Raw genomic sequence first — 22061 nt, 5'->3', positions numbered from 1 at the left:
AGGAAGAAAGACTTCCTGCCATCCACATTCAAAGTATAATCTTAGAATTCAAAATGCATTGTCCCTGACTCATCATCAATTGGAGTGTTTGTGGGCTAGATTCATTACAATTACACAGGCCAAGGAAGCAGACATAGGCAGTCATAGACCTCACATTCAAACTGGGATGAAATCCAGGTAAACCTCTCATTGCTGAATCAGCTCTAAAGACATAAAGAGCACACAACATTTCTCCCTCCAACAATACTAGACTGTAAGCACATAAGATGGAGCAGCAAGAAAGCTGGTACGACTAGTTTATTACACAATCATTTGATAGTATTTTCATTAAATGGCTGAGTGAAAACATTCTAGAGAACAGCGGCTTCAGTATACTGCAACGGGTATTTCCTCTACCCATGTCCAAATAGTGTACATTTATGCAAAGTAAGTTTTGTAACAGTAAAAGGTCAGCTGAACAGCTACTGTTTTACTTTAGGCTTGTACCAGCATAAGCCAAGTGATGGCAACAACCATTTTCACTATGCGCCAATGGTTTACTTTTAGAAAAATATAACAATAAAAAGGTAAATGTAAAGCCCTGCAGAGGTGATTAGCCATTTCCTGTTCAGTTACTGGGGCATCAAATGTCTGACATTGTACTTGGATGTATCTTGGTACTGTGTCATAGGTTTGTCTGCAATTCCACATGTCCCAACTCCAACCTTCCCTGTTACGCTCTCAGGAGAAGCAAAGATGCTTCGCTTTACCTGTGGATCAAATTAAAAATACAATTTGAAGCCATTTTTAAACTTGAACAAATCATCAAAAGTGCACAATTTAAAAGCAAACCGTGGTTCCTTATTTTCCCACAATGAAACAGAAATTTTAATGCAAAGGTCAAACTGAAAATAAAGCAGTGGCCATTCAACTTAGCAAGTTGCATTTCGTGGTGGAAATTATTGAAAGATCAACTAAAACTTTAGGATGAGGTTCCTTAAAGATCAAAATGCAGTGCTAAAGGAAAAAAAATGGCCGATCAGCAACTATTTCCAGAACAACGCATTATGTTAAAGTTTATCAGCCTCAACAGTTTTTTTCCCCAGTGCATAAAACTTAAATGCTTAATATTAAATTAAGCACTACCAAACTTGGAGACATACTAATAGCTATTTTGTTTTATATACAGGTATGCCCCCATATCCATGGGGAATCCGTTCCAGTGACAACCCCCCCCCCACGTACATAGATACAGAAACTCTAGATATGGGGGACGCTTGTATTAGTAGCAACTTGTCTACATATCCCCACATGCCCATTAACATTCCTTAAAGCAGTGGCTCTCAAACTAGTGGGTCGTGACCCACCAGTTCATGTAAAGGTTCCCCCGTCCCTTTAAGGAGCAGGGGAAGGGGAGAGGCACCCAGGATCATATCCATATTGGGGGGGGGAGCGCTTGTAACTAACATTACATAGGCAGGGCTGCAGCAGGTATGGGGAGCCCTGCGCAGAGCTCCCCGAGGCTTGGAACGTTCAGAAAAAGGGGGCGCAAAGCACTTCCATTTTGCAGGAGGTGCTTTGCTCCTGCGGTTTCCGAACGTCGCAAGCCTCGGGGAAGCGCTGCAGAGGGCTGTGTAGGGCTCCTTGCACCCCGCTGAAGCCCTGCCTATGTAACGTTAGTCACAAGCACCCCCCTTGCCCCCCCTTAGCAACGTGATCCTGGCAATTGCATTGCTGCCCTAGCCCCTCCCCCGCAATAACTTACTGAGGGAGTAAGCTCCCTCAAACTTTGAGAACCACTGCCTTAAAGTGTTACTGGTAAGTGTTCCTTGCTTTAAACTCGGTGCTATAAGCATTCAAATTTATAGTGCAGAGAGAGCAGGCTGCCAGTAGCCTGAATAACTGATGAAAATAGAACTAACACTAAATAGGAAGCAGAAGTTAACTGCTTCCTGTTTAGCACTATCTCTGTTTTCGTCAGTTTTTCAGGCTGCGGGCAGCCTGTTCTCTTTGCGACATAAGCCTGAATGCTTATAGCGCCCTGTTTAACACAAGAAATACTTACAGTAAGACTTTAAAGAATGTTAATGGGCACACAGGTGCCTTCATCTGCGGATCCGTGGATAATTGAAACTGCAGATACCAAATCCATTGGTGCACCTGTACCTTATAAAAGGCAGCATGAAAGCGAAAGTGCAAATCAATATGCCCCGTTTCATAAGCATGAATTTTCAACATTCCTAGTATCTCCACTATTTTATCCCATCTTATTCTCCAAAACTCAAGGAAATAACTAATAACAATGAGTTTAAAATATAGTAAAGAGATATTGATTTTGGAAGATTTGCAGTCTTTTCCTATAATATTCTTTGTTTTTCTTTGGTGACATGGCAGGGCCTCTCCCAGTGGTGCTGTACAGTTTGAACAGTTCCTATATCAACGAAGCTGTATTTGCTAGAAACTAACATAGTGCATACAAACCTGGCCTTTCTTGTTTTTCGAATATGCTCTGTTGTTGAACTGCTGCCATTTGACTTTCTGATCTTCTCTCTCCTGTTCTAGTTCTTTGATTCGCTGGGCTTTTTTCAAAGCTTTCTTCTTTTTATATTCTCGTTGCTGAGCTATCATTTCTTTCCTAAAATAGGAACAGCAATAAAGGTTAGCCTTATACTTCAGTCTCCCCATCACAATATTTAAGGGCTGTAATGTGCCATGGTAAGGAAGTTGCTATAGGCCAGGGGTCTCCAAACCCCAGCCCGGGGGCCAGATGCGGCCCGCAGCAAGCCTCTTTCCGGCCCGCGGCCAACCTCTTGTCCCCTGAAAGCCTCTGGCCCTCTCAACTGAACATGACCAGAACTGTGCTTTGATTGTGTCCGGAGGGTGTTCTGAGGGCCAGAGAAGTTAAATGAATGAGCCCATTCATTCATTTACTGACACATCTAAGTTCCATCTCTAATTTAGTTATTTAAATTTTTTTTGCGGCCCTCCACACCATGCCAGATATTTGATGCGGCCCTCTGGCAAAAAAATTTGGAGACCCCTGCTATAGGCTAACGTGGGCAGATTTTCACATATATGAAATGTGAAGGCGTTAATCTGAGCTAGTTAATTTTGAGTTAGCAACCCTACTGCTCTACATTCATATCCACCTTAACTACCTTGTTTTTACAACACTGGCAGCTCTGCAGCAATGCAAGGTAATGGCTTCTTAAATACAGTGACTTCTACACTGCAGCTGAGCTGGAAGCCCTGAATAATCTCTGTTAAAACTTCACTTTTCTTTGCAGAACATGTAGACAAAAGCAAGGATACACTAATTAAGAGAGTCTCACCTTGGGCTAGGTGAATGTAAAGATAAACTCTCAGTACAATGGGGCTTCAGCTGTCCAGGCCCATTTCATTCTCCAGCTGCAGAAACTGCTGTCATTCCTTCTGTAAAGCAATCTGTGCATTGCAAGTTTCAATAAAGCACAGCAATCCTACTTTCATGCACTACTAAGAATAAAGACTCTCAGGAATCAGTTGAAGCTAGGTTACCACTTCTAAATACAGAGCTTACTTAAAATTTGTTCCAGGGTAAAATACACTACCTAAGAGGCCCAGGCAGTCACTCAAGAAAGATCTTGAGTAACTGTCCCTAGTCAACCTCAGCAAGATGCTGATCAAGCATTAAAGTTAGTAGCACAAAGCATGATATATGCTCCCATATGCTCCCATCATAACCGCAACCCCACTCTTAAGCTGCCCAGTCACTCAACACAAAATCAGTCCTGAGTTGGCCAGCACTGTGCTTGATCAAATTAAATATTTTATTCTAGGCCCACCAATAAAAACTGAGTAGCCAAGTATCCTAAGCCAGTGGTTCTCAAACCTTTTAGCATTGGGACCCACTTTTTAGAATGACAATCTGTCGGGACCCACCAGAAGTGATGTCATTAACCGGGAAGTGGTGTTGTGGTCAGAAGTAACATCATCAAGCAGGGAAATTTTTAACAATCCTAGGCTGCAATCCTGTCCACACTTACCCAGGAGTAAGCCCCACTGACTATCATTGTTAAAAGCATATACATAGTAGCCTGTTAAAAGTTCAGAACTGTAACATGTCCCCAAATGCAGTCACATACCATCAAGTCTAATATATTAAAAATAAAATAGTGAAATGAATGGGACCCACCTTAAATTGGCTGGTGACCCACCTAGTGGGTCCCAACCCACAATTTGTGAAACACTGTCCTAAGCATAATTCTAACACAGAAGGAGGGGAGAAAAGGTAATTTCTAGTACTTCTTTACCAATCTTTGGTAGTTATGCCAAGGATGACCCAATAAAATGCTAAAATACTGTTTATTTTTAAGACTTTCCTTGCTGTAAAGTCATTTTTGGAAAAGTAAGCCCATCAGCAATGGTAGCCTGAATACAGCATTTTCTTACTTACTACATCATACATTGAAAACTATTTCAGCCACTTACTTAGACATGGGTTTGTTCCCACTGTCTTCCTTTGTTTTCCTTCCTTCTTCCACAGGTTTCAGGTTAAGCAGGGGCGTGACTTCAGCATTGCCATATCCCGAAAAGGTGACTGCAGCCGTACCATTCTCTTCATCTATCTCTTCAATTTCAGCTTCATAACACCTGTAAAGATATCATGGCTGTAAGCATGTGAGTAAAGGTTTAGCACTCAACCCTACAAACACATAGTTAATGTTAAGATTCAGGACATTCAGCTTCATTTTGGAACAGAATGACAGCAACAGACTAAAATTCCTTTTGCTCCACTAATCTATACTCAGGGTTTGGTATATTTGCTATACGTTGAACTTGTGGCAATCTCAAAGTACATGACCTCATTAACCAAGAACACTGAAATAAAATTTTGGCTTTATATCACCCAATAAAGGAAGCATTTAAACTTGAATTAGACAGCTGTTCCACTACCTTCATTTAATGTATCTTCTAAAAGAAAATACTGGAAGAAATATTTATCTTTGAAAAGCATTTAAACAAATAACAGTGGCTTAAATGAAGTCAAGATGTCAAGGCAAATATTTGCATTTTTCCATTACCTGAGACTACACCTGTCACCATCCCCATGCAGATTCAAACATATATGTATTTATTTTTAAATTGGGATGTAGGCATTTCAGGGGCCTAAATGGGGGGTGGGTGGGTGAATGGTATCACACTTACAGAGAAAGAGCAAGGGACATTCCTTTGAAACCCTCCCAGGATGAGGGTGGCACATGCATGTTTCTGTTATGCTGCTATGGAATACCTCTGGGAGCAGAAGGCAACACACAAGCCCTGGGCCCATGGGAGAATACATTAGCTAAAGGCGCAATCCTAACCCTCTGTCACCTGGGCCCGGCTCAGGTGGCCTGGAGTTCCATAGACACAAGGGTCTCCTCGGGAGACAAGGTCTACTCAGGAGGAAGCCCCAAGTGTCAGCAGGACTGGAGGCCTGGGCAGGACACCTACAGGGGAGTAGGGACAAGGAACAGCTGGGAGCAGGAAGACATGTGGGAAGGAAGGGTGGGGTCAGGCCAGCCGGAGGTAAGCCTCATAAGGGAGCTGGAGAGGGAGGTCACTCCTCAGCAGAGGGGTGGAAGGCCAGGAGGAAGCCCGAGGGAAAGGGTGACCCCGGCCAAGGGGAAAGGAGAGAGGCCTCCGTAGGGAGGAGACTACGGTCAGCTACAGAGACAGGAGGTTGGGGCCAGAACCTCCAGGACCCAGGGCCTGCCCAGTCCCAAGGGGCATACCCTGGAGAGCCATGGTGGTCGAGAGGGGTACTCGATGCCAACTACAAACCCGGAGTACGAACAGAGAAGGGAGCCAACACCAAGGGGCCGGGGGCCATCCCAGGGCCAGCCAGCCGGATCCCTGCCGGCTGGGGCAGAGGCCTCCAGAACCCGGGCAGAGGGACCCGGACCGGGAAGCCTGGACTCCCAACTCCCAGGAACCCGAAGGAAAGGGGCCAGAACCGCTCCGCCGACGCCGGCATCAGTCAGCGTAGACTGAAGGGGGCCGTGAAACAATGAGCCCCATGAATGTAAAGAGTGACTAAATTAAACCGTCTGTGTAAAGCTGCCCTACCTGTGTCCCGTGCATTACTTCACCGCTGACCACCGTGCCTACACCGGGTAAGCCCCTCACACTCGGTACAGACCCCAGGGCAGGGGCCTCCTCCCGCCATGGACATTACACCCCCTTATGTCAGTGTTTTGCAGCAGTGACATAAGGGCCATGCAGCTCTGAGGGAAGGGAACAAACATTCCCTGACTTTGAGGAGGCCTCCGTGAGTGACACCCACCTGCAGGATGCAGCACATGTCCCATTGGCAGTCCCAGTGCTGGAAAGCACTGATATAAGGGGTTAGGACTGCGCCCTCAGGCATTCTTTCCCCAGTCAGCATAACAAACCAGGTGAAATTACTCTGGTGAGTAATTTCAGGAGCTCCTGAGCTGCAGTGTGTCCTCTTCTACCTGGCAGTCAAGGTGAAGAACTCAGAAACATCATACCATCTTGGTACGCTGCCCCTAAGTCCAGTTCCCTCCTCCCATAATACCAGCTCAGGAAACAAAGCCTTCCCAATATGTCTGAAACAATCACTGGGGAGGAGAACTGGATTTGATTCACAAGCTTTATCTAAGTCAGTGATTATGGGGTATGCAAAATTTCAAGGAGGTAGAAGTGATCAAGGCAGGTGTGCATTCCTCTGATTCCCTCACAACGCTGCAAAGAAATGACTGGCCCATCTTGTCTAGAGAAAAGGAAACTCCAAAACTGCATTTTTTTCTTTCTTCTTTGGATATTTCCTGGTGCATAGTTTTAGGAAGAACTCTGAGATCCCAGTTCTATTTCTCTAATAACAGTGTCAGGATTAGTGCCTGACATAAGAGCTCATAACTGTGAATAAAGATCTCTGCTTTCTCTGAGCCCAGCTTGCCCCCAGCTACACAAAACCAACCAATTTATTGTGGAGAAACAGGAGAGGAATAAGAACAGTTTCTTGCCCTTTCACTTCCTTTCCTTGCTGTCTCCATTCTGTACCAGTTGCCAGTTGGTTCTACTGTAATCAATACTGAGGTTCAGCTTGCGCAGTTAACGACAGCATTTCAAACCTTTTTCACATTAGTGACAAAATGCATATACATTTTAATTCGCCCACTATATGCGAGTGGGCGTATTTAGAAGGTTGCAATTTTAATAGACACCAGAGCTCATACTGTATTCTACAATGCTCCAGCCAAATTGTTAAGACTGAATCAATGGAATTTGCTTCAAAGTAATGTTCTTTGTGTCTAGGATACGTTTGGGCCTGTAAAATCCAAGTACTCTAAAACTATTGTTTTTACTCAACACTCGGCTAACCCAATTCTTGTTGGGGGGGGGGGGGAATGGAAATATATAAACCAAAGGGAAGGACCTTACCATGGAATTGTATAATTTCATGTAACTGTCACAGAAGTTTGTTTTCTACACTTACTGTCCATCTTCGCTCCATATAGCCATACATCTGTCTCCAACCTTCCAAGAGTGACTGGGCAGAGCAGAAGCAGAGCTATCGGAACTTGCAAGAGTTTCTGAAGGTTGTGTTGAAAGGAGGTCTTTGGTTAATTCTATAACTTCCTGGGAAAAGAAAAAGGGGAATCTTCAAATAGTAAGCTAGACAGACCAATGATATGACTCCGTAGAAGGCAGCTTGGAAAGACTATCCACAAGCTGAAGAAATTGTAAAGGAAAAATGAGTGAGAATACAAACTATATGACAAAGGTGCTTACAAACTGTGGTATAAACACCAGAACTGCTGATGGGTTCTCTGAAGTGACTATGGAGTGGGTATCAACTTAAGGAATGGGGTATGCAAAATTAAGTTCTGAGAGCAGAAGAATTAAATTAAATTCTGAGAGCAGCAAAGAACATAAGAACAGCCCCACTGAATCAGGCCATAGGCCCATCAAGTCCAGCTTCCTGTATCTCACAGCGGCCCACCAAATGCCCCAGGGAGCACACCAGACAACAAGAGACCTCATCCTGGTACCCTCCCTTGCACCTGGCATGCTGACATAGCCCATTGCTAAAATCAGGAGGTTGCACTTGCACATCATGGCTTGTAACCCGTAATGGATTTTTTCTCCAGAAACTTGTCCAATCCCCTTTAAAGGCGTCCAGGCCAGAAGCCATCACCACATCCTGTGGCAAGGAGTTCCACAGACCAACCACATGCTGAGTAAAGAAATATTTTCTTTTGTCTGTCTTAACTCTCCCAACACTCAATTTGAGTGGATGTCCCCTGGTTCTGGTGTTATGTGAGAGTGTAAAGAGCATCTCTCTATCCACTCTGTCCATCCCCTGCATAATTTTGTATGTCTCAATCATGTCCCCCCCTCAGGCGCCTCTTTTCTAAGCTGAAGAGGCCCAAATGCCATAGCCTTTCCACATTGCCAAATATGCTCTGACTTTTTTTTATGTATTTCATAAGGGAAACCAATGTAACATTTTACAGTACATGTTTTTTAAAAAATAAAATTCAAATGAGCACAGACACACAAGATCAGAATTAAAGCAATTAAAAGCATATCCAACAAATTTTTACTTTTTCTTTACACAGCCCTAAGCAATTTTACATCTGATTCTATTCTATCTAACCTGAACAGATTACATAAATTGAGCTGCAATGGTCCAATGACATAATATAGATATTACTGTTTTAAAAACGGAATACAAATGTATTTCAACAGAACTAACTAGTAGGATATGGAGGTCCCATTGCATAAAATATTCCCCCTAGGCAAAAGTGGGCATCAAAGCTTCAGAATTCATTCAGATGGCAAGCAAATGGAGTGCTCAATCTTCCCCCCCCCTCTCAGCAAACCACCGCAACCACTCGTCTATAAGTCGATCTCACATATAAGTCAAGCGCAGGTTTTGAGGCAGGAATCATAGAATTTTCTATGACCCTCTGATAAGTCGGGGCCATAAACTTGGGGGTGCGTGTCTGATTATAGTTTTGTCTGATTTTACCCTAGGCCAGATCCTGAAAAATAACCTATCAGTAATTGTTACCTAAGAACTGACAGCTCTAATTTATTAAAAATATAAGAAAAGATCATAAGATTCATTTTTATTCATAAACTTTTAAATTCTAGTCTTCACCATCTTTTTGTAAACACTATCAAAAAGTAACTGCACTGTAAACAACATACTAACAGAACAGTGGTTCCCAACCTGGCGTTCATGTACCCCCAGGGGCACTCAACAGGACCTTTAGGGGTACTTGAAAGAGAATGGAATAATGGCAGTGCTCCAGAATGCCTTGCAGGGCCAGCAAGGCAGGAAGGGAGATAGCTAGTTGACTGTGAAAGCCCCACCAATAGCTAATTTTTGGTGATCAATTCATGTATGAACCAGTGATTGAAAACCAGCACAGGAAAAAAACTAAAACATAAAAAAAGTGATCTATCACTCAGAATTTCTCAAGACACTTCTGATGCAAAACAGTGCAAAGGCAGAGTCTTCTGCTCTTAAGCCAGAAGCTCTACATATAACATACAACTTAGAACACAACTGGGAGTGTGCAATTCAATTCACAGCAGAGACAAGCAACAGCAAATGGCTGTGACCAAGTGCAGCTGCACATAGCTGAAACCCTATTTACTCAGAAGCAGACCCATTGCTTTCCCTGGGTGTTATTCCTAAGTAATGGTGCTCTGAATTGTATTTTGTGAGATAATTTGATGGAAGTGTTTCCACTTTCAGGGAAGGTGCATCCTGCAGCTGCAACAAGCCCACCCGCACCTGGTCTGAGGGCTATTTCCTCCTCTTGATTTGCAGCAGGATCAAGGCTGTCAGGGGGGTTTCACTCTTAAAGAAGTGGGGTTATTCTGCGGAGCCGGTTCAGCTCTGCTCTCTGTCTTGGGGGCTGTGCGAATGGAAACTGCTGTCTTCTGCTCTAATCAGTTTCCTGGGCAGTTTCCCTGATTGCATGGCTTGTAAATAGGGGGCAGAGAAAGAGGGACAGTGGGGAAGGGAGAAGAGAAGGGGAGCACAGTGGGCAGCTCCGAAGAAGCAGATGCAGAGTTGTAGACTCTGCATGAAGAAGCAGCCCTCCTGTCTCTCCCCCCATCTTCAAGTTACGATCTTTTCCTGGGAGTAAGCCCCACTGACAATAATGGAACTTACTTCTGAGTAGGCATGCACTGGCTTGGGCTCAAAGGCTGCCATCCTATGCACACTTTCCTGGGAGTAAGCCCCATTGATGACACATACGGGACGCGTTCCAGGCTCCTGCTCCCCTTTTCTGTCCTTTCGAAGACTAGCAGGGTCGGAGGAAGTCAGAGCTGAGGAGACCAGGCTCAGGGAGCCGGAGCGGGCAGGATTGCAATGCCCAGCAGCAGCAAGGAGGAGGGAGTGGTAGGCAAGCCAAGCAGCTCTGTCAGGCTCCCCACTCGAGGTGGGAAGGAGAGAGGGGCAGGCGAGCTGAGTAGCTCTGTCAGGCTCCCTGCTCCAGGTGGGAAGTGCGTGGTGGGGGAGCAGGTGGTAGGTCACCCTCCCTAGCAGCGTCACTGCTGCTCCGCAGTGTGCCTGAAACAGCCCTGAGCCCGAGTGGTCCTGCAGATAAGGCGAAGGGTTGATTCAGTAGCTATCTGTTGAGACAAATTTATTGCCCTATAGGCGAGTATCTATGGTAACTTGAGGGCCAGGGATCAAGTTGTGCACTGCATTCTTTACAACAGCAAAGAATCTTCAAATTTTTATTTTAAAGAAAATGATCTCAAGAGCAATCTCCCGCCTTCTCAATTTGCAAGAGCTATGCTTGCTTAGAAAAACTATGAACTATTTGTTAGGATCACCCACCTAAACCCTGCACCCATATCACCTTCTCCCCAAAGGGAAAGATTCAGGCAACTACAGACAGGTCAGCATCAATACCTGGAAGGATCCTGAACAGATTATTAAATGGGATATCTTTGAGCACTTAGAAAACAATGAGGATGTTTCTAGGAGTCAGCATAGGTTTGTCAAGAACAGGTCATGCCACACTAATCTCATCTCCTTCTCTGATATAGTGACTAGCCTACTAGACCATGGGAATATCGTGGACATAGCATGCCTAGATTTCAGTAAAACATTTAACAAAGCCTACTATGACATCCTTATGGATAAAATGGTAACATACAGTTATTACTATTAGGTGGGTTCAAAGAGTTAAATAACCATCCCCAATGAGTGTTATTAAATGGTTCCACATAACCTAGAGGGAGGTACTGAGTGGAGTACCACAGGTCCTGGGCCCTGTGCTCTTCAATATTTTTATAAATTACCTAAATTATGGGGTAAAGGGAATGCTTATCAAATTTGAAGACGGCAAAAAGTTGGGGAGTAGACTGCTAGCACCCTGGAAGTCTAAATCAGAATTTAAAATCACTTTGAGAGGCTCAATCTTTGGGACCATACCAACAAGATTATGAAGTTCTGCATGCAGGGACAAAACATCAGAGGCAGAAATACAGGATCTGGGGATCCTGACATGGTATGAGCATGTATAAAAATGATGTAGTATCTTAATGGACCAAAAAAGTAAAAAACTAAAAAAAAAAGTTTTTGGTGTTTTTTTTTTTAATTATATAGCTACAAGAAATGTTTAAGGCATTGCTGGATTGCATTGGCAGAGACAGAAACCAGATCATGAGAAATAATAATTCCACTTTACTACTAGACCTTACTTTGAATACTGCATCTAGTTTTGATCTTCATGCTCTCAGGAGGAATTTAATAAGCTGAAACAGGCTCAAGGGAGAGTGACTAAGAAGGTGAGGGGTCTGGAGACCAAGTTCTACAAGGTACTATAAAGGAGCTTTGTATGTTTAGCCTGGAGAAGAGAACACTATAAGGAGATCAGTCACACAGAAGAAGATATACAATCTGTGGTTTTTGAGGGCAGGATGAGAACCAATTGATTGAATCTTCAGGCAAGTAAATTTAGGTTAGATATGATGAAAATTTCCTAACTGCAAGAGCTATCTGGCACTGAAACAGTCTGCTTTGTGCAATTGTAGGCCCTTGCTCATTGGAGCTTTTCAAGTGGAGACTAGATAGTCATGTCAAGGGATGCTGCTGTCACTTGCACTGTGCAGGAGAGTTCAACTAAACGACTTTCAAGGTTCCTTCCAACTTGATGATTAATAAAACATGCACATATTTTACTAGTAATTCACCAAGGTCTCTTTTCCCAATTCTCACCTGTAAGTCTTTCTTTAGTTTCAATAAATCTTCATTCTCTCCATTTCCTGTCAAAGCAGCTTCAACTTGCTGGAGCTGAGCTTTATAGCTAGCTAGCTGTTTTGCAAGATCTTCTGACATCTGCAAGGAAAACAAACACTACAGTATATGAAATAATGCATCCTGTTTGGAAAACTATCTTGTGGACTTATAATAAAATGACACAAAATGTCAAAGTGACTATCTGTGCATTCAGCTAGTGGGTTTCAAAAGATGACACTAGAAAAGCAATCTTGAAAAAGGGGTAATTAAACATTAAACACGAGTATTATTGTTAAATCTGCTGTATGACAACCACTCTGGCGTTCAAATAGTAGTGCTCTGTCAAGATTATTATTATTATCTATATACAGCTTTTCAACAAAAAGTTCACAAAGCAGTTTACAGAGAAAAAACAAATAACTAATGAATATTAGATAATGGCTATTAGTTAGATAACTCTGAAGAGATATTAATTTTTTTTCCTTGTCCCATATACACACCTCACCTTATGGAAAACGCTATCTCTGCCTCCATTTTCAAAAATATCAATTAAAAATTACTTATGTTTTCCACAAGTCACATGACTATATTGGTTGGATGCATTTATTTGCAATTACTTTCTGTCTCTTGGGCAATCCAAGCCACTCACAAAATTGTAACTGCTTGATGGAATTTCAAACATAATTCAGCAACAAAAGAATAATCCAGCAGCAGCAAATTCTATTACACAGGCCTACAAAACTGAGGGTCAGAAAAGTTTTTCCCAAACTTTATGGTGGTTTGATATGAATTTGGGGTGCCTATTCCAAAAACGGCATCCGTTTTGCCCTATCACCTCTAGTTTTGGAGATATCTTTTAGCCTCTTTAGTGAATGGTTCAAGCAGCTTCCTCATGAGGAAGCCATGGTGTAGGCTTCCTCATGAGGAAGTTGCTTGAACCATTCACTAAAGAGACTATGCCGTGTCTCCAAAACTAGACGTGATAGGGCAAAACGGATGCCGTTTTTGGTATCAGCACCCCAAATATACCCAGGAATTGGTATAACATTTAAGGAAGCAAAATGTGTGTTGGCCTGTGTTATCAATTCAAAGTTTTGCAAAACAGAAATACATGGACTAGTTTCCTAAACTTCAGGAGGGCCCAGTCATGGGAAGGGGGAGGGTCTCAAGGAGCAAGTTCAAGATAGTTTTCGTAAGCAATCACCAAGAGTCAGGCAAGAGGGAAGGTGTAGCAATTCCATGGCTGGAAGCCACTTGGCCAGACTGAATTGTGTAGGTGGTAGCGGCACCTGAACTGTCAGTCTCTTGCACCTTGCTTTGCCCAACAGCATACCAGAGATCAGCAATTACACTGTTGCCAATCAGTCTAGATAAGTGTTTCTCAAACTGTGGGTCAGGACCCACTAGGTGGATTATGAGCCTATTTCAGGTGGGTCCCCATTCATTTCAATATTTTATTTTTAATTGATGCTACTTGACGCTACTATGACCTGTACTTTTAACAAGCTACTACGTATATTCTTTTAACAATGATAGTAAATGGGACTTACTGCTGGGTAAATGTGGGTAGGATTGCAGCCTAGGATTCCTGAAAATGTTTCTGATTGATGATGTCACTTCCAGTCATGACATTACTTCCAGTGGGTCCTAACAGATTCTCATTCTAAAAAGTGGGTCCCGGTGCTAAATGTGTGAGAACCACTGGTCTAGATTAATAGAGGTACCTGCTGTGGGGCTCTGTGTAGTAGAAAAATTAGAGAGAACATTGTTCACCAAGAGTTCTCTTATGTGTTCTCAATCCTTCTGGGTTCAATCCTATAGAAACATACTGCTTTCACTACCTTAGTAACTAAGAGCTGGGAGTACAGTGAGGTGCCTGCTCAATAGATACTTGAGCATGTAGCTGGAAGGAGTATACGTACCATCTGCCTAACTTGCTGATATTCACTAGATTAGCTAATAGGGACTCCTTGTGTTAAAATATTAAATAGACAGCACTTTGCAGACCACCAAAGCTGGAGCAGGGAACTACTCCTGCGTGGATAGAATTAGGAATTTTATATTCTTCCTCCATGTCAGACTTCCTAGTAAGTGATCAAGATATCATCTTTGAGGGATCCAAGCCTGAACACTCCCAAGTATCCTTGGGTTTGATGTTAATAGTTTACCACATGGAAAGGATCTACCTTCTGATTTGGACAGGTGGGGTTGGATGCTCAATAAGCTGGTGAATGCCATGGCCAGGAGGTGCTCTGGCTAAGGCTATTGTCTTGATTTGACCCAGATATGGATGACAGAGAATCAACAAAATGACCTGTTTGCTTGCTTTTGTGGTCCTTCTGCAATGGCACTGACTTCAAAGTGTGTCAAAGAAATCTCTTTGCCATCTAACTTTATGCTGAGCTTACTTTAAGGGTAATAGGCAGGGGAAACTCAATCACTACAATAACTTTGACTAAGTAGAACAACATAGTGCCTCCACCTAACGAAGACTAATATCTAAACAGTAAAATGTACAGAAAACATATTCATCCAAAATAAATGTTACTGGTAGTGCAAGGAATTTAGCCATGGGGAAAAAATAACCACACTGGTTGGGTAACATATGAATTGGGCCATGCTCCTAAGTAACCCTGGTCAGATATAGTTTGGTCATTGCGGGTTGCCGCAGTGATAGCGCATGCAATGAGGCTGCCAGCGCACATGGCTGCTGGCCATGTGCATGCACCAAAAAAGGACCCACCCACTGCCAGAACCTATAAGTTGGGGGTGGGAGAGATGGGATAATATCTGGGCAGGAAGGGGAACAATGGTAGGTACCAGTAGCAACATGCTGGTATCCTAGCCCATTCCTTCCCATTTCCCCCTCTGCCAGCAAAATGGCTGGTGTAGATCTGAAAAGAGCCATTGGTGGAACAGAGACTTTCCCACCATAAAGGAACTCCCTTACCTCAAGTAGACCACTGCAACTGCCCCCCCCCAGGATGCAGCACATACTCCATTGTCCATGGGTGGTGGTGGTGATTAGTTAGGAGTGGACAGTAAAACATACTACAGTGTTAAAGATACAGGAACGCTACTATATTTGCTATTTATTACTAACATGTATTTGGATATAATTTCTAGGGAATGCAAATAGTACCTATTCATAAATAAAAATGCACAAGATTAGAGCATAAAGACACAGCACCACACAGGCAAGTCTATCAGTAAATCCAACTGTTCTTGCTACAGGCACACTTAACAGAATTTAAATTTTACAACTCTTGGAAAAAGTTCTTTAATTGAAATTTTCACAGGTTTGGCAAGGGCTATTTATCTTGAAACTTCCCTATACAGTACCTCTATCTCTATATATTCCCTATTTGGTTTCAAAAAACTACGATAATATCAACTGGCTAATATTTGACACATTTATTACAGTAGTTTAATACAACAGTCTGCCAAACATAAAAAAGCAAATGGCATTATTTTCTACCATAAAAAAGAAATGCCTCCCAAAATCATTCACAACAACCACAACAATGTGACTGGAGCAGAGGTTCCAAAACAGTGGGTCAGCACCCAGTGGCGCGTCACAATCTGATTTTTGGGGGGTCACCAAAGGGTGATGGAAAGATCAGATAATTGCCTCAGACTACAATCCTACCCACACTTTCCTGGGAATAAGCCCCATTTACTACAATGGGATTTGCTTCTGAGTAGATATGGATAGGATTGTGTTCTCAAGCCCTGAAGCTATTCACAAAACAGATACTGTAGCTCAGTGGTTCTCACACATTCAGTAATGGGGTCCACTTTTTAGAATGAGAATTTGTCAGGACCGCGCAGAAGTGAGGTCATGACTGGAAGTGACATCATCAAGCAGGAAAATTTTTAACAATCCTACCCACACTTACCCAGGACTTAGTCCCATTTACTATCATTGTTAAAGGAATACACAGAGCAGCTTGTTCAAAATACAGGTCTGTAACACTTCCCCACAGTCACATACCACTGTAGCATAAAACTTAATATATTCAAAATAAAATACTGAAATGAACAGGGACCCACCTGAAATTGGCTCGCCACCCACAGTTTGAGAATAATTACCCAGATTTCAGCTCCTGCAGTTTGCAAGATGACTGCAACTACCTTACATGGAGCTGAGCTCCTGCAGTGCAAGCAAGTGTAAATACAGAGCAAGTCTGAGGATCTTTTTTTTCCAGTTATTACTACTTATAAACAAATCAAATCTGGTTCCTTCCTAGATCTCATTTTTCAAACCCAGGTGGGTCCCCACAGAGCGCTGTGGGTCGTGACGCTAGAAGTTTGGGAGCCTGGACTGGAGAATTCCTGCGTGCTCATAAAGGTCAGAGTGAAGCCCACAGAGTTCAGGGCGCTCAAGGGGAAGGAGGATAGAGGCGACCAGCGCTGCGGCCCTCCCCTCACTGCCGCGTGAGGAAGGAGACTCTGGGGGGGGGGCCCTGGAGGAGCCAGGCCGACAGGGAGGACCAGGATGCGTCCCGGGGAAAGACTCCTCCGAGACAAGGCGAACCGCGAGGAGCCCCGGTGAGACTGGAGCCCAGCCAGGTGAGGTAGGAAGCGGGCGAGGGGCGGCGGGCCGCGCTGCGCACAGGCACCGCGGAGGCCTCCAGGGGGAGAGCGAGGCTGGAGGCGGTCAGGCCCGCACAGGGCTGGAGTAGGCCCGGAGCCAAGCCGAGGAGGGCAGGGGTTGCCCTAGGGCCCTGAGGAAGCCGGCCCTTCCCGCCAGGCTGCGAGGGGACTAAAGAGCCGCCGCCGCCGCCGCCGCCGCCTCTCACCTTGGCCGGGCGCGCGGGGGCGGCCTCTGTCGCTCCCGTCAGGCCTCACGAAGGGTCTTTGCGCGCGCGCACGATCTTCCGCCTCCCTACTGCCCGAGACGCCGCGCAGGAGCCCGGTGGGCGCACACGAACGCTCGCGAGAAAGGGTCACGCAACGGGAACGGGATCTGGGGCGGAGGGCCTGGGTCACGTGACGATGCAGGGCAAACCCAAAGAGGTTTGATTTTGAGAGATTTGATTGCAGAGATACTTCCGGTCCCCAATCGCATCCTCCCTGAGTGTGCGTTGCGGGGGCAAGAAGAGGGGCGAGAGGACCAAGGGAAACCGTGTGGGTGGTGCAGACACAGAGGCGTGTAAAAGCTCAATTGAAAGGCTGCCTCCATCCTAGAGGGCTTGCTGGAGCGGAAAAAGTGTTAGACAAGGGAGCTGGGGTGGGTAGTAGTGGTTGGAGAGTTGGACCCAGGCTGCAGTCCTAGCTGCTCCTACTTACCTGGGAGTAGGCCTTACTGATTACAGTGGGACTTACTTTTCTGAGTAGGCATGCATAGGATTGGGCTCTTAGGCCTGGAAGATCCCAGGTTTAAATCCCCACTTAGGCATGAAGCTTCCTGGGTGAGCTTAGGCTAGTCATAGGCTCTGTCAGCCTCATAGGGTTATTGTGAGGGCAAAGGGAGGGAAGGAAGCTTGTGCGCCACCCTGAACTCCTTGCAGGGTTGTGCAGTGGGTGGGGAGGCAGGTGAGGCAGAGCCTCCCCACTGGAGTCCTTCGAAAAGCGCCGCCACGTGAGGCACCCAAGCACCCACAACCCATGCGCATCCGCATCCTCGTATGGGTTGTGGGTGCTTGGGTGCCTCGCAGCAGTGCTTTTTGAAGGACTCCAGTGGAGAGGCTCTGCCTCACCTGCCTCCCCCCCCCCCCACTGCACAACGCTGACTCCATGAAGGAAAGTAACAAATGATAATTCCTCTGCAATGAGGCAGGGGACCTCAGTGGCCAGCCTGAAGCTGAGCAGGTGAAGGCCAGAATTCCTGCATGTGATCACTCAGGGCCCTATCCTATCTAGTTTTCCAGTACTGGTGCAACCACAGTGCAGCCACCGTGTAAGGGAACAAATGTTCCCATACCTGAAGGGGCTTCTGTGCCTGCCTCCCCACCACAGGATCCGGTTCACGCCCCACGGGCACAGCTGCACCAGCACTGGAAAACGGGATAGGATGGGGCCCTCAGTGGCTTTCTCACTTATGCACACAGCCTTCCTTTCCAGGGACTCAAAAGGCTCTAAAGCAAAGAACAGCGCAAAGAAGGGGGGAAATCCACCACCCGCTTTGGCTCCTCCTACGAGGACGTCCACTGAACCAGATGCTCCAGTGCCACTCGGGCACCGGAAGTTCAGCTTGCGCTGAACGCCTTTACCTCTTGGGGAAAAAAACTTCCATGCTAAGGGGGACGGCGGGAGCGTCACGTGAAGGGGCTGGTCCTAGGCAGAAGCGCGTGCATGACTAGCATCCGGGTACTGTGTGTAGCGAGTTGATAGAAGCCAGAGCGCGCCTCAGTCTGTAAACCAGACAGAGGAGGGAGGGAGTTGTGGGCGGTCCCTACTGAGGTCTTGCAGGAGGAGAGTCTCACAGCCCAGCCCAGCGCATGTCTACTCAGAAGTCCCACCAGAGTCAGTGGTGCTTACTCCCAGGAAAGTGTGGAGAGGATTGGGCTGTAAGGCTGCAGTCCTAGGACCCTTTCCTGGGAGAAAGCCCCATGGAGCCCAATGGGACTTACTTCTGAGTAGATGTGCATGGGAATTGGCCTTTAAATAACTAACTTATTAGTTAAAAAGAAATCAATAAGAAGACTATTTTTCTTGATGCTTGTACTGGTGGGTAGGGAATTCATAGTGAATTTTTGATACTCTCCATACTTGCAAGGCATTTATAGGTTTGCACATGCACACACACGTGTGTGTGTGTGTGTGTGTGTGTGTGTGTGTGTGTGTGTGTGTGTGTGTGTGTGTACACACACATGTTTATATGTATATATGTGTCTGTGTGTATGTATGTATGTGTATACTTGTATACAGTGCTTTTTTGTAAAAAAAGTGCAGGAACTCACAACTTGTTAATCATTTATTTATTTATTTATTTTTAAACTGAACTTTGAGGAGTTTTGCAGCCTCAACTGGCCCCCCTTTTGGCAACTGGCAACCAACCTTTATATTTTGCAGCCATGGAGCACCTCCCCTCCTAAAAAAAAAAAAGTTTCTTCCTCATAAGGATTATAGGGATTTGAACCCCTAGCCTCTGGCTCCACAGACCAGCACTTTAACAATTGAACCATAGGAACTCTTGGACTCAGTGTTTTGAACTAATACTTGAGGTGCTGATGGCCACCAGCTGGGCTCAAGACCTTATATATTAGTTCTGAGCACTTTGACTACAGGCTTTCCTATAGCCCAATGGAGAGAGTGCTGGGCTGTGGAGCATGAGGTCAGAGGTTCAAATCCCTCCCTAGCCTGCAGTTTACAAAAAAAAGTGGAGCATGAGGTCAGAGGTTCAAATCCCTCCCTCAGTGAAAGGGGGAAAAAAGGTGCCAGAACACCGTTCCAGTGTGTTCTATTACAAAAAAGCCCTGCTTGTATGTATATGTATGTATGTATAGCTATATATAGGTGTGTGTGTGTATATATAGGTATACCTATACCTGTAGAGATATGTTTATCTGCTAGTAGATTTGGTTGTGTCTCTTAGTTGTGCTCTCAGTTGTTCTTTGCTTTTATTGATATTGTTTATTTGTTATAAATAAATATATCCCCCCAATTGCTCTCTTTAAAATAACATGCTGCGTACCTGTTAAATGTGTTGGGAGTACTTAGCAATGTGCAGGTTTTTATCTCCTTGCACTTAAGTTCTCTATGGCTTTGTCCTTTGTACCTTTTAGCTCTCATAATCTGTGGCATTCTTGTCTGTGAGCTTTTGCTTCTCCAGCTCTCCCAGCCAGGAGTCTCCTGCTCTTTCTTCTGCTGCCTCCCTGTGCTTGGAAATGTTTCCTAGGTCACCTGTGAAGTGCCTTCTTCAGATCACTCTTCAAATTCCTTCCTTTCCACTCTGTAAGTTTATGCATGTGTAGCTAAGGGTCTAATCCAGGGGTGCTCACACTTTTTTGGCTCGAGAGCTACTTTGAAACCCAGCAAGGCCCGGAGATCTACCAGAGTTTTTTTTACAATGTTCGCGCCATCATAACATATAACATTTATGTGTACAATGTATGTTGGTGTACCTTGAGCCCCACTGAGTATAACAGGACTTACTCCTGAGTAGACATGCCTAGGATTAGGCTGTGAGGCTGCAATCCTAGCCACACTTACCTGGGAGTAAGCCCCATTGAGTACAATGGGCCTTACTCCCGGCGTTTCCTCCCAGAGGCACCTGAAGGGGGGGGGGTCCGGCACTCTACGATCTACTCATTTTGCCTCGTGATCCACCTATTGAGCACCCCTGGTCTAATCCTATGGGCCTTACTGCTGCTAGTATGTGCATACCACTGTCTCTGGGAGTCATGAATGTGCTGTAAAGCACATTTGTGGCATCCTGGCAGCAAGGAGCACTGGCGATGAGCCAGCGGAAATGCCTGTGGTAAGTATTACCACCAACTGATGGAGCAGCTTTTTGGGGCGGGATCAGCCCAGGAGGGGGACAGAGTCTCTGCTGCTCTATCACTGTGCTCCCTCTATAGCTGGGAAGCCCAACACGGGCTTCCACAGCCCTGTATTTGCCCAATAGCGGGAGCTGATCAGAGGAGACCCATTACCACCAGCTATGTTCTAGCTGGGATAAGGGAGCAAATGCTCCCTTACCCTGAGGAGACTCTGCCTCAGCACCCATAGGATACAGCAGTGGTGCTTTCAACACTGCTGTTCCTCTGGGTGCTAGGCAGATAGGATTGAGCTGTAAAACAATTGTAAGTTCTTCCCTTGTACTACTTCTCTCTGTTGTCTGCCTTACATCAGTTGTAAGTCCTTTGGGGCAGAGACCTTCCTTCATTCCATGAACAGTATCCCTATGCATGGATGGTAGCAACAGGCTCAGGGAAGCATAGTACCTGTTTTGTCATTCAGATGTTTGGTGACAACTGTCTTCTCTAAGGGCTCTTGCTCATCTGTGTTTGCTTGTGGCTGCTTCTGATTGTGGTGACATTTACAATGTTTATTACTAATAATAGTTAGTTGCAAACAAAAGGTTTGGGGACCTCCAGAAACCACCAAGGTAAAGTTCATGGGATGTTCCCTTTCTAGGAAAATATTTGAAAGTTACATCTTGTGCTTATCTGTTACCAAAAAGGCTGCTTTGTTTAGGGGAATTAGTATATTAGCCTTTTGGAAACTCTTAGGATTGCAGACTGGATAACAAGACAGCGTAAAGCAAAGAGATCCCTTGTCTAGCTTAAAGAGGAGACTGGGAGAAAGGAAACTTTCAATCAAAGGATTATATTTTTATTGCAAAAACACACAAAGGTAAACATAATACACATGGAGAATTGATAAGTATATATTTCTAGTACTTGTGTCTAGTGTACCTAGCTTATGGTGGCTGCATGTGCTGTGTATTTGGGTGCATCCGAAAAGGAATCAAAACGGATAGGTTGTAGGGAAGTATTTTAGGGGTTCCTTAATCTGCTAAACCCAGTTTGCTAACTAAAGATGGGGAAGAAGGGAGGAATAGATAGGGAAGAAGGGAGAGAGTTTAGACGCAAGATATATTTACCTGTTCGGGGAGCAGTTGGATGGGAAAGAGCCCTAGGAAGGACCACTCCCGTGGGAGGGAAGTCAGAGAGAGAGCATGTGCTCTGAGCTTTCTCTTACAGTCTTGTGTCTGACCTAGAATGACTCGGATGTGTCCTACAGCTGTCCTAGATGCGCATGCTCAGTATACACACAGGTACACGTGTAGTATGTGTACCTTGGAAGGGAAAAGGGGATTTTCACGTAACATATCCAGTAAAACCTCAGTACATTAGCTATTTGGTAATGT

At 44.9% G+C, this 22061-nt stretch overlaps 1 protein-coding gene across 1 annotated transcript; it reads right to left on the bottom strand.

Moving 5' to 3' along the window:
- Positions 1 to 282: 282 nt before the first annotated feature.
- On the bottom strand, positions 283 to 17186 carry SMNDC1 (survival motor neuron domain containing 1). The gene is made up of 6 exons (XM_066622466.1): positions 17044 to 17186; positions 12221 to 12340; positions 7463 to 7605; positions 4450 to 4611; positions 2461 to 2614; positions 283 to 749 (listed from the first exon to the last, which is right to left on the bottom strand). The coding sequence occupies exons 2-6, from the start codon at positions 12338 to 12340 to the stop codon at positions 612 to 614; spliced, it is 717 nt and encodes a 238-aa protein (XP_066478563.1). The 5' UTR covers positions 17044 to 17186; the 3' UTR covers positions 283 to 611.
- Between the last annotated feature and the right edge of the window lie 4875 nt (positions 17187 to 22061).

This window comes from Tiliqua scincoides, chromosome 3 (assembly GCF_035046505.1).
Source record: "Tiliqua scincoides isolate rTilSci1 chromosome 3, rTilSci1.hap2, whole genome shotgun sequence".
Classification (NCBI taxonomy): domain Eukaryota; kingdom Metazoa; phylum Chordata; class Lepidosauria; order Squamata; family Scincidae; genus Tiliqua; species Tiliqua scincoides.
The sequence above is the reverse complement of the archived record's forward strand: the minus strand, read 5'-3'. Positions and strand labels throughout refer to the sequence as shown.

What these genes read in the sequence shown, in the direction of transcription:
- SMNDC1 (XM_066622466.1), bottom strand. Translation starts at nt 12,340, where the DNA reads ATGTCAGAAGATCTTGCAAAACAGCTAGCTAGCTATAAAGCTCAGCTC. An exon ending in AACTAAAGAAAGACTTACAG is followed by an intron (nt 7,606 to 12,220) that starts GTGAGAATTGGG and finishes TTCTTTTCCCAG; the next exon opens with GAAGTTATAGAATTAACCAA. An exon ending in CGAAAAACAAGAAAGGCCAG is followed by an intron (nt 750 to 2,460) that starts GTTTGTATGCAC and finishes TTTGATCCACAG; the next exon opens with GTAAAGCGAAGCATCTTTGC.